Source organism: Aristolochia californica, unplaced genomic scaffold, assembly GCF_029961685.1.
Source record: "Aristolochia californica isolate CCGP_79_NKW_82.1479 unplaced genomic scaffold, dmAriCali1.0.hap1 SCAF_3, whole genome shotgun sequence".
Classification (NCBI taxonomy): Eukaryota; Viridiplantae; Streptophyta; class Magnoliopsida; order Piperales; family Aristolochiaceae; genus Aristolochia; species Aristolochia californica.
The window spans coordinates 10,197,549-10,209,091 of NW_027181992.1; the positions used below are offsets into that span (position 1 = coordinate 10,197,549).

Here is an 11,543-nt window from a genome sequence, read left to right on the forward strand (position 1 = left end):
TATCACTTATAAATAGAGCTTAAGGGGGAGGGTTTGGACTAAGTCTAGAACCCTATCCTTCCTCCTCTTTTCTCCCCAATGTGTGTTCTTCTTATTTCTCCTTGATGTAATCCACGGAGTCCTAAAAATCAACACATCAAAATCCTTTGATGGAGTGTTCTTCTTTGTCATAAATTTTATTCCACCATCTTGAAAATTTCAGATTTGGAAGAATACCTTTGGATGAAGAAAAATAACCCCCTTTTTTTGTTTTAAGGGTTGGAAGCCAATGAGAACAAGGCAAATCGAAGGGGAAAAGGGTTTGAAAGGCAGATATGATCAGGGCAATGAAAATGGAAGAGTTTAGAATGAAGAAATAGAGTGAATCATCTCTTAAAACTCTTCAACTTCTCCTTTGGCATTGGGAATGATCGATCAATCTACTTCGGTTGATCGGTCAATCACTTAAGTTGATCGATCAATACATAAGTGTTGATAGATCAATGCCATGTGCATAGTGATTGAAAAGTAATCTATTGGTTTTCATATCAAGCCCATAGTACAACCTTTGAGGACATATGATTTAAGCTCAAATTTATCAGCTTAGGTAGATGAAGGTGGGTTGCTCATGCCTAGTTCTCCTCGAGGCTTAAAGAACCGATCAAATCCTAATGGCTCAACAAAAATGTTTGCTAATTGAATTTCAGTGGGAACAAATTCAATTATGATTACCTTGGTTTGAACCAACTCTCGGATGAAGTGATGTCTAATTTCTATGTGTTTGGATGGATAGTGATGAACAAGATTTTTACATAGACTAATGATGCTCATGTTGTCACAATGAATTGGATTTTCATTTTTCTCTAAGCCATAATCTTCTAGTTGTTGTTTCATCCATAGGAGTTGTGCACAACAACTTCCACTATCCATGTATCCAGTCTTAGTGGTTGATAGGGTAATTGAATGTTGTTTCTTAGAAAACCAAGATAAAAATCACTCATACTCTTTTTATCAACTTTGCATCTAACAAAGTCGGCATTGGAGTAACCTACTAGATCTATGGCAAATGAATTTGAGTACCAAAGTCCTAAGTTTATTGTTCAAAGTAGATATCAATTTTTTTCTTCACAACCACTAAGTGAGATTCTCTAGGGTCGGATTGAAATCTAGCACATATGCAATAGTGAAAATATTTATGTCCAGTCTACTGGCTGATTAGTAGGGAGCCAATCATACTTTTTTGGAGTTTTTTTATCTATGGCCCTATTGGAGTTCTCTGAGACAAGTTTCAAGGACAAAATCATGGATGTGCTAATTGGCTTAAGGTTTTCAATATTAAATCTCTTTAGGAATATTTTAGTGTACTTGGATTGATTTATGACAGTTCCACTTTTGGTTTGCATAATTTGAAGTCCAAGGAAAAATACGAGTTCACCCATTAAACTCATTTCAAATTCATTCCTCATTACACTAGCAAATTCTTCATGGAGGAGGTGAAATAATATCATTCACAAGGATTTGGACAACAGTCAAATCTTGTTTACGACACAAGAATCTTGTTCATGACACAAGAATCGTGTTCATGACACAAGAAAGCACATTGGTCTTACATTAAACTTGGTGAGTTTTAAACAAGAATTTGGTCCTAAGAAAAATAGTTGGATCAAATTGTGCTTGGCTTGGTGTGACAACTTATTAAGTCAAATCTAGCCTATTCCTTGAGTTCTAGAGCTTATTGTCATATCTGAGTAAAATTCAAATGCCAAAATATGCTAGAGAGGAAGTAAAATGCATGGACTAGAATTTGAGATTGTCATGACCATTAGACTTCATCTTGTTTGAAAATAGGATTGATATTGTTGGCCTAGGCAGCTTCTCAAGAGGGGGATGAATTGAGAATATAAAATAAAATTTTAAGTGAAATTTTTTTAAGTAATATACACACACCACAAGGAGGCCAATTTTTTTTAAAGTTCCCCTAGTGGTAATCACTATCCAAGAACCATTGGATTTTATTAATATACTTTGTTAGTTGAAATTACAAACAAAGAGATTTTGGTTCTCTTTAAGCCAAGTGTAATACCTTTTATTAAATCTCTCCCAAAGAGATTGAATACAACTAGATTCTAGCTCTAGTGTGTAATGTCCTTTCTAGACTTAATGGCTTTAGAAAGTGAAAATGAAAAAGAGAAATGGAGAACTTACACCTTCAATGGAGAGAAAGCTACTCCTAGAGTGTCTCCAAGCTTCCAACAATTTACATACAAAGATGAAATAATTTTGGAGGTGAGAGATCTAAGAATACCAAGTGAATGCAAGAGGTTTGAGGAAATTTGAATGAAAAGTGAAATTTCTCTTGTAAATGGATAGGATTGGAAGAAAACACATGAAAATAATCTTTGAGTGAGTAGGCTTTCCAATAACTGCTCATTAACTCCTATGGGACGAGTTGGAGACCCTATTTATAAGTTTCTTGGATAAATAGCCTTTTTGGATCTTACCTTATATACAAGTGATTGATCGATCATGCCTTTTCATTGATCAATCAACTAACCTGCAATCGTTAGATTTTGTTGAAGTAGTATGAAACGCAAGTTGTAATTATAAAAGATTTTCAAGTTCTTTTTTTTCTCAAGTACTAGGGTTTCTATCATAACTCTATAAATATGTTGAGGAGGAGGGCATCATAATGTCGAGCTCTCAAAACCTCTTTTCCTCTCTTCTCATCTAGTCTCTTCTTCTCTTCTTCTTCTTTTTTCTTCTTCTTCTCCTAAACCCTTGTTCTTCGAAGTATGAGGCTCTAGAATCTAAAATTGTATTAGAGCAGGGATTCTAGGGTTTCAAAAAATGTTACTCCAAAAGTGTTAAAAGTGTGTAAAGGAGGATTTTTTTCAGCCATTGAAGGAAGGAAAGTGCTAGATTTTTTCAATTTCTAGAAAGGTTCTAAATCAGATTAATGCCTTATAGTCATTGAATTTTGTTTTAATTTGACTAAAATTTTTCCTAAACACCCAAAGTGCATTTTAATTTCAGATTGCACAGTATCTAGAAAATCGTGCTCTTTTCTACCTATGACTGAATTCTGAATTTTTTTGTAGGCTACCATTGCTCTAGTGTTTAGCCATTAAATTGATGCAAAAATTTAAGTCCTTCAATTTCTAACTCTTCTTTGTTTCTGGATTCAATCTCCTCTTGATGAGTGTTAAGTTTATTATTTAAATCAATGAAACCCTAAAGTAGGGTTTGAAGTTAATTGTTGAAGAAAGTTGTTTATTAAAGAAAAATTTAATCCAACTTTAAAGTTTTATTTTTTGTGGGCTCGTTATCAATTTTTCCTACATTGATTAATGTTTAATTGCTATTTTTGATTCATCATAGTTCAAGTTGGAAGTATGTGTGTTTGGCCTCATACATAAATTTAGTTTTCATACAGTTGTTCATCATCTATTGAGTCATACTTTGGTGGTGGTGGAGGGGGGTTCGTCCTGATTACTTAGGTCATTCAAAGAAGTCGTTAGTGGTGCACCAACGCCTGTTTTATTTGAAAGATGTAGGTTATCGGGATGAAGCCTCCCCGTGCTCAAACCCTGGAATCAAGAATCCGCCCATATTTGCGAGTCATCTACTTGAAGCCGTCGGAATGCCATAATTTTTTTTCTTCTCCCTCTCATCTTCACACTCTTCTCCCTTCTCGTCTCTCTTCTCCCTCTCGGCCTGCCTTGACCTTTTTCCTCTCCTTACTCTCCTCCTCTCGGCCTCTCTCTCTCTCTCTCTCTCTCTCTCTCTCTCTCTCTCTCTCTCTCTCTCTCTCTCTCTCGCTCTCCCTTCTCCATGTCGCTGCTATCTTTTCTCTAAAAGTCCTCCCGATTCCTTTGATTTCCTTCATTTCAGTTATGATTTTCCCCATTTCGATGTCGATTTCTTTTATTCCACTTCGATTTCCCTTGATTTTCCCATTAAATATGCTACACAATTAAAAGAGGCAATTGAAAGGCGTTATTCCTGTGGAAGCCAACCATGAAACATCAAGAGAACATGAAAACAAACTATCTCCTTGCCTGAAAGGTAGAGGGGGCAGCAGAAAATAGTCATTGCCTACTCCCCTTTTCTTTGATTTAGCCATATTTCTCTTGCGAACCCGTTAATATATTGTACTGCCCTCCAATTTATATCATCATCTTCAGGCTCCATCAAGTAAGAAGACTGCTTCTTTTCCTTCTCGGGCTCAACCAGCTTCTTCGTCCCACTACAATGAGCCTGCCCCGGGATTTGGATCGTGCTCGAAGGAGGTGGCGTTCCAACCACGTATCTGAGGCTCATCTTGGCAAGAGAAAGAGACGACACCTTGATGATGTTCATGGACTTCTCACAAAGTGACTTATTGCTTCTTTTGCCTCTGCGACTCGTCATTTTGCTGCTTCTTTTTTTCTCTCTCGCAAATTGACTTATTTTTTTTGTTGCTTCTTTTGCCTCTGCGTATTTAATGCAGAAGGTTATTCGATTTTATATCTTATGCTATTAATAAATTGATTAATTAATTTATTATATTCTTTTTTTTATTTATCTTTATAATTAATTAGTGCACAATTAATTGTTACATGTAATTACTGTGTTAATGTACAATAAACTGCAATCATTTATTAATATAATATTTAATTTAATTAATTATTATATATATATATATATATAATTATACATTAAAGTACTTATTAGTGTTGTAATCATGTTTTCTTGGTTAATTTTTGTTTAGGTATACATATTCTATTTATATATATTATTACAAGTTTTTCATTCTCTTGTTTTGGTTATATTTCTCATTTTGGGGAACTAACACTGGAAATTGTTTTCAGTGTACTTGAACTTGTCCACACTAACACCCAACTTGAAGTTGAATTAGATCATTCAAGTGAATTTGAATTTGAAGTTGAAGTTAAAGTTGAACTAGTTGTAAATGTTGACTAACCCCACTACCCCTCCTCATCCCCCCCCCCCCCCCCCCTAGTTGTAAATGTTGACTAACCCCACTACCCCTCCTCATCCCCCCCCTACATATACACACACTTTGTGAATTAGTGTTGGTTCTAGTTATGAAATTATGTGCTTGCCTTGCTAATCTCTTGAGTAAGTTACAAAATAAAGTGTTTTTAATTGATCTAGCATGACAAAAATTTCAAGTAATTTCAGTGGTCCTAAGTCTTTGGTTTGAAACTCTTTATTTAAATCTTTTTTTTCTACTGAAGACCCTCAATGTCACTCCCAGTAATAATAAATATCGTCAACATATACAGCCATGAGAATTGTACCTTTTGTAGATCTTTTAGTGAAAACAAAGTGCTCACTTTAACATCATGTGAAGCCAACCTGAATACCATAATAGTAAATTTATCGAACCAAGCATGAGCAGATTGTTTCAACCCATAAATTGCCTTATTTAGTCAAGACACTTTCTCCCTCTCAACCACATAACCTGATAGTTGACTCATCTAAAGCTCCTTTGATAGATCACCATTGAGAAACACATACATCATTAAAAGAAGGTCTGGTTGAAGGGCTAAGTACATGTGACTTTGCAACATCCAAATAAGGCTTTAGATTTGTAAGGCATATGGCTGATACCAGATATTCTCTTTGTTGTTCTTGGGTTGCTATGTCAGTTGAATATAGTTGAGCAACCTTCCATTCTTGTAGTAGATCTCTGAATTTGGAAAATTTTAATGAAGGTTGTCTCCATGCTTTGTCATGGACATCTTTTGAATTATGTCATAAATATTTTGAAGGCTGTTAGAAGTATAATATAATTCAAGGTATGAGAGAGTAAAAAAGGATGATAGGAGAGGTAAAAAAAGGTAATGTGGGGATGAAAGGAAAAGAAAATAACCACTATGACAATAAGAAAGAGATTATAATGGTAAACTGAAATATCTTAACAAAATTTACCAAGTATGACCTCAAGGGAATTTCTGGGGGGTGACAAAAAAATTTAGTTGACAATGTGAAGCATACACAATCGATGCAAAACCAATTAGCCAACATGAGAGAGGAAACCCCGAGCCAAATCACCTCATGCGATATCCTCTCAAACCAAAAAAAATAGTAATTTTATTATAGAAGGACATGAGAACACATGGACCGAACTGATTCCATCGATTTGAACAACATATTTCACTTTGGACCAGGAATCAGATCCGTACAAGAACACAATTTTGGACCCGATATCGATCTGGACCAAATCAGTTTGTAGGGAATTCAACAACTTCTTTCTGGATGTTGTGGCTGATGGCAAAAAACTTTAACACGAACTGTTGGAACTGCTGCCATCTCATGGTTTTGTTTCAGTTACTTTTGGATCGATTGGATATGTTCTTGGCTAGAAAGGTTGATCTGCTCAAAGAAAAGCTTTGTTTTGATGAAGCAGAGAAGAAAATTCAGTGTATATTGACTGAAATCTAACAGTCATGAAAGTAGATCGCTTCTGAATATAGATTGAAGACGTCTGTTTGAAACCACAGAGCTTGTTCATGGCATCTTGCATGCATGCGAGATCTACTACAGCATCCTAATGATTTTGTAAAAATATCCGTTAATTGATTTTCGATTTGAACAAATTCAATCTTATTATCTCAATGTATTTTACGTGAGAGTGGTGAACCAGATTCTTACTTAAGTTAATATCACTCATATTATCATAATAGATATGCATTTCAATTTGGTTTAAGTCATAATATTCATCGGTATTAGTTGGTTAATTTATATGATTTCAGTTGATTTATAAGGTTAATTTATACACAACCAAGAGCTCCATTGTGCAATCACAAGGACTATCGTGAGAAAGCAGAAGAGAGCTTTCTCTAATGGAGGGATCGAAGAACGTGACAAGTCAACCATTTGAAAACACGTTTGACTCGACATGAGATTATCTGGAACACAGCGTATCCTTGTTTGACACGTGGACAATCCAACTGGTTTCTCTCATGTAGCCGTGTGCAGGGCAATTTAAACGAAAAAAAAAGGCAAGAAAAGAGAAGGGAGCGCTGGCCAACAACTGGAGGATGGAGACGACATGGCTTCGAAGAGGAATTTAATTTTTAAGCATCAAAGCTGGGTTTGCACGAGGCTTTGGGATCTGCATACAGATAAGCGTCAGTCTCCTATGGCCTGGCCAAAAGGTTTTCCAAGCTGTGTATGGTTGACTATCAAGTGTTTGGGTTTCGAGTTGTTCTCTATTTTCGCTTCCTTTTGTATTTTGAAAATTTGTATTTTATTGGGCAGTTTCATTGGATTTCTCGTATGTTGTATTTATTTTCTCATGTAAAGTTTATACTTTTTATTCTAAATTATACAAATACCACCTTTAATCAATTATATAAAGGTGTAGTTCAATTCTACATCTAACATGGTATCGAAGTAGATCGATCTTCTACTTCTGCCAGAGAAGCATGTTTCTGTCGCATCTGTCCATACCCTGTCTGCGGGCATGTCTATTACTTGACCCATACAATGTTGTTGCAGACTCATGAGTTTCAAGGATCTTCCTGTGAAGTTGAGTCTAAGGCCTATCCAAAAATGACTAACCAATCTAGAAGCCTATTTTCTAACCAAAAGAACTCAAGATCTTTATATTCATTAATACATATGGGGACTATTCCTTAACACTCTCCTTCACATGTAAGCCCTCTTTTGTGGTTTCACAAGTGAATAATTTAGGTGAATACAAAGATCTTGAATTTATCAGTTGGCCAAGAGACTTCCTAAATTTGGACTAAAGAATACCACTAAAGATATTAATTAGCAAGCAATGGTAACTAGATTTGGATCGGACCAAGATTCCCACGCACTAAATTCTTCATGGAACAAGGCTGGTGATTGGTAAATAAAGTAGGAACGGATTCAGCCCTTATCATATCTTGTGCAAAGAGCACTTAGATTTTCTCTTCAATTCGAAAATGAGAAAAAAAAGGGTCGGTTTGATGGTATCGCATGTTCGAGAAAACGGGGAACCTGGTAGGGATAGAGGTGGCTGCCCGCTGCCCGAAGTAGGCAGTGGGATTTAGCGGTCGGTCCGGTCAGTAAGGGACAGTCCCACGGGAGCCTGGCCTAGATTCTAACCTTGGCCATCCTACTTGGGTCCCACTTAAAAATCGAACTACTTGCTGACCGTTCGGGCAGGTAGTAACATCGAGCAAGACGTCCAAGTAGCAGACGTCGGCCACAAGCCCCTGTCTCTCTAACTTTTCTTTCTATGATTCTCCTTCTATTTAAGAAAAAAGAAAAATTTGTTAACTCGGAAGGTGACAGGGAGAAGAGAGTTTCCGTTGTGGGCAATATTTGTTTTGTCTTCGTTGCATATATGCATGTACACGAGGGGTGGTGGGAAGTCTCATCACTGCCGAGTCACGAGAGCTGATCAGAGAAGCTTCATTCCGTCCTACCCAGAAAATCCTGGTACAACGACCACTTTGAATCATTCTACCTCATTTACATCCAATAATGGAGAAAACGATAATGAAACGAACCACTCTTTCCTGTTGACGTGATATTTTGCTCAACTGCTACACTACAGAAATCTCCAACCAGAGCTACGAGGCCAAAGATATACCCTGCAACGACCAAAACACTAGATGAACAAGCAGAAGCAGAACAAATTGTTCTGAATTCTCCAGAAGAGGCCACATGGGAAGTGATTCTGTTACTGTGTCCTCGACCAGAGTTTGTATCTTCCTCCATGGGAATACTTCAAAGATCTGATTCATCTTATTTCAAACTGATCCAGTAAAAAGTAGAAGGTATTAGAGTAAAAATAGAGCAAAGGAAAAAGTAGTTGCTTTTCGGGAAAGAGATGAAGAGAGCTTACGGGGTCAGTTTGGAGGAGCAGCCGGGCAGTGCCTGATCTGCTCGACCTATAAGGCTGAGTGGGCTACTCATTTATAATTTAGAATATAAATCGGGAACAACAGAGCTTGCTCTAATTATTATAAATATTAGTTGGGATAGGATGGTTAAGAAGCATGGATCGCTCGAGCGGCAAAAGGCTGTGTTTGGGAACTTGAACCCTCGGCGACTACTTGCCTGCCCATGGACTCCTGTCCTACCCCTCTCTATTAATCCCTCTCAATGGCTTAACCATCCCCATCCTTACTCTTATCGATTTCCCCGGTCAACCTCCTCTGCTTGTGTTTGTCCTCGGACCACCGCTGTTAGGGGAACGACTCCACTCTCCGACGGCCAGAGAGATCATGAAGGTAAGACCCTTGATCGACACACGAAGAAATCAGAGGCTACTCTTTTCATGTGGAGATCACTTTACAGATTTACACGTTGGCAACCCTTTTAATTAATCGTGGGTTCGTTTACTTGTAGATCTTGAACTGGATGCAGAGTAAACTCAATGGAAGACATACGAGCAAAAGATCGCCTTCTTCCCTGGGCTCCATTAGTCGTAAGTCATGTTTCCCGCTTGCTATAATATTGCAACTACTTTTGTTGCTCGTTAAACGTTGGTCAGTTCGTGTTTAATCAAAGCTTCTTCTTCTGCTGCTGCTGCTGCTGCTTCCTGATCTAGCTTCATATATTCTATTGTTCATTCCTCTTCGTCTTCTATTTTTCCCCTCTGCTTGTTCAATTGCCCACACCACACTGAAACTCTTGCCGAGTCATTCCGGGATTCCCTTCCCCCGGTATGGCTTGAAAACGTTAGGACTGACCTTAAATGGGCGTTGTCACGAGAGCATCTTTTCAAAGAATTTGGCCGAAAGTAAGCGACGCAAGCTGACTTCGATACGACAACCCAACCGAGATTTGAGATCTTAAATGGTCCCTGTGACGTCGCCACGCCAGGCACTTCACTGCCGGTGCCTTCCGATTCTTCCACGTTGTGCCCTTTTTCTTTTTCCTTTTTTCTACCCGTGTAAAAGGAAGAAGAAGATTAACGCTCAGAATTTGCTTGTTTCTTAATAATAATCTTCCTTGTTTCTTTGTTTTCAGAGCCAACGGCAGCTTTCGATTTATTTCTGTAATTTCTTTTCGTCTGATTAATCTGATGTCATGTTTTGGGTCCGAAATTTCTGCAGCTTACTCAATGGAAGAAGGTAAGGAAGAGTTGAGCGACTGGCCGCATGGGCTGCTAGCCATTGGAACCTTCGGAAACAATCATATCAAAGGAAATAATCTAGAGAAAAATGAATCTACGCTGGTTTCACAGTCCCCTCATTATTTGTCAGATTTGACGCCGGAAGAAGTCGGGAAGTTGCAGAAAGAGCTTACCAAATTACTAAAGCTTAAACCGAGTCCGGAAGGTGATGATTCGGGGTTTGGAAAGACTATTCTTCAATTGGAGAAATTTATAAACTGGCCCTCAGCCCTGGATGACGATCCAACAAATTGCCGTAAGTTGTGCGACAATCCGGACGACACCGGCAGTGATCTTTCAAGAAGTACGAGTGTTGTTAAGAGCAAAGGCAAAGAAGTGCACCTAGATAATAACAACAATATTATTGGGCAAAGATCATTGTCACTTCTCTTTAAAAAAATGTTTGCTTGTCACGGCGGCTTTGCACCAGCTCCCAGCTTCAGAGATCCAATTCCCGAATCCAGGACGGAAAAGGTCTGCTAACAGATAAACTTACTGATGCATACATGATGAATATAGGTAATCTTGTTCGTACTTAACAGTTTCCTTGATTACTTTACAGCTTTTGAGGGCCATACTTCACAAGAAAATCTATCCCCAGACATCTCCCACATCAGGGAAGAAGTATCTCGGGAACAAACATGGCGCCAGAACGAATTCAGACGGTCATCAGAGTCAGGACAAAGCAAACGATGGATGTAAATGGGTCAAAACTGATTCAGAATGTAAGTATATATTCCAAATGCCTTGCTCACACAGCACATCAAAATGAACTCGGCAAACAGAGGCTCTTTTCAAGACGTGTTTTAATGGTGGATTTTATCTTTGCAGATATTGTTCTAGAGATCTAAATCTCCGGCCATGGTACTGAAAGAAATCCATTAGTTTGAAGATTAAACTCTCTCACTCCCTCTTGGAGTCACAAAATAAGAATGTAACCGTCTTAAGTAATTTTGTATATGAGTTCAAAATTAGATGAAGATGAATTTGATAAAACGGAGAATCGTTTTTTTCAAATGAATTTCTCTTTCATTTATACTGTATATATAGTACATTATCAAGAGTAAATTTGGAAGATTACAGAATAAGGAAACAAATCCATGATAGAAGAAAAAAGTTCATACTACCATAACAGATCTTTCCTTCTTCCGTTTAACAACTCATACTAACACTCCCCCTCAAGTTGGTATATAGATATCTATCATGCGCAACTTGTCAAGTGAGTTATAGAAGGTCTTGCTACAAAAAGATTTTGTAAGTATATCTGTTAGTTAATCTTTAGACTTAACAAATGGGAATCGAATTATTTTTGCTTCAAGGTTTTGTTTGATGAATGTCTATCTACCTCAACAGGTTTGGTTTGATCATGTTGGACCGGGTTATGAGAAATATCAATGGCCACCTTATTATCATAAAACAAGTTCATTGTGGTACTAAG

The 11,543-nt window shown here is 37.5% G+C and overlaps 1 protein-coding gene across 1 annotated transcript; it reads left to right on the plus strand.

Annotated features, from left to right (window-relative positions):
- The first annotated feature begins 9,361 nt into the window (after positions 1-9,361).
- On the plus strand, positions 9,362-10,956 carry LOC137958409 (protein DEEPER ROOTING 1-like). Its single transcript, XM_068805406.1, has 4 exons — positions 9,362-9,415; positions 10,047-10,579; positions 10,668-10,830; positions 10,937-10,956. Exons 2-4 carry the CDS (start codon positions 10,055-10,057, stop codon positions 10,954-10,956), a joined length of 708 nt encoding a protein of 235 aa, XP_068661507.1. The 5' UTR covers positions 9,362-9,415; positions 10,047-10,054.
- Positions 10,957-11,543: the final 587 nt, after the last annotated feature.

Coding starts and splice junctions, on each gene's coding strand:
- LOC137958409 (XM_068805406.1), top strand. CDS start 10,055: ATGGAAGAAGGTAAGGAAGAGTTGAGCGACTGGCCGCATGGGCTGCTA. Junction 10,580..10,667: donor CCGAATCCAGGACGGAAAAG/GTCTGCTAACAG, acceptor ATTACTTTACAG/CTTTTGAGGGCCATACTTCA. Junction 10,831..10,936: donor GGTCAAAACTGATTCAGAAT/GTAAGTATATAT, acceptor TTATCTTTGCAG/ATATTGTTCTAGAGATCTAA.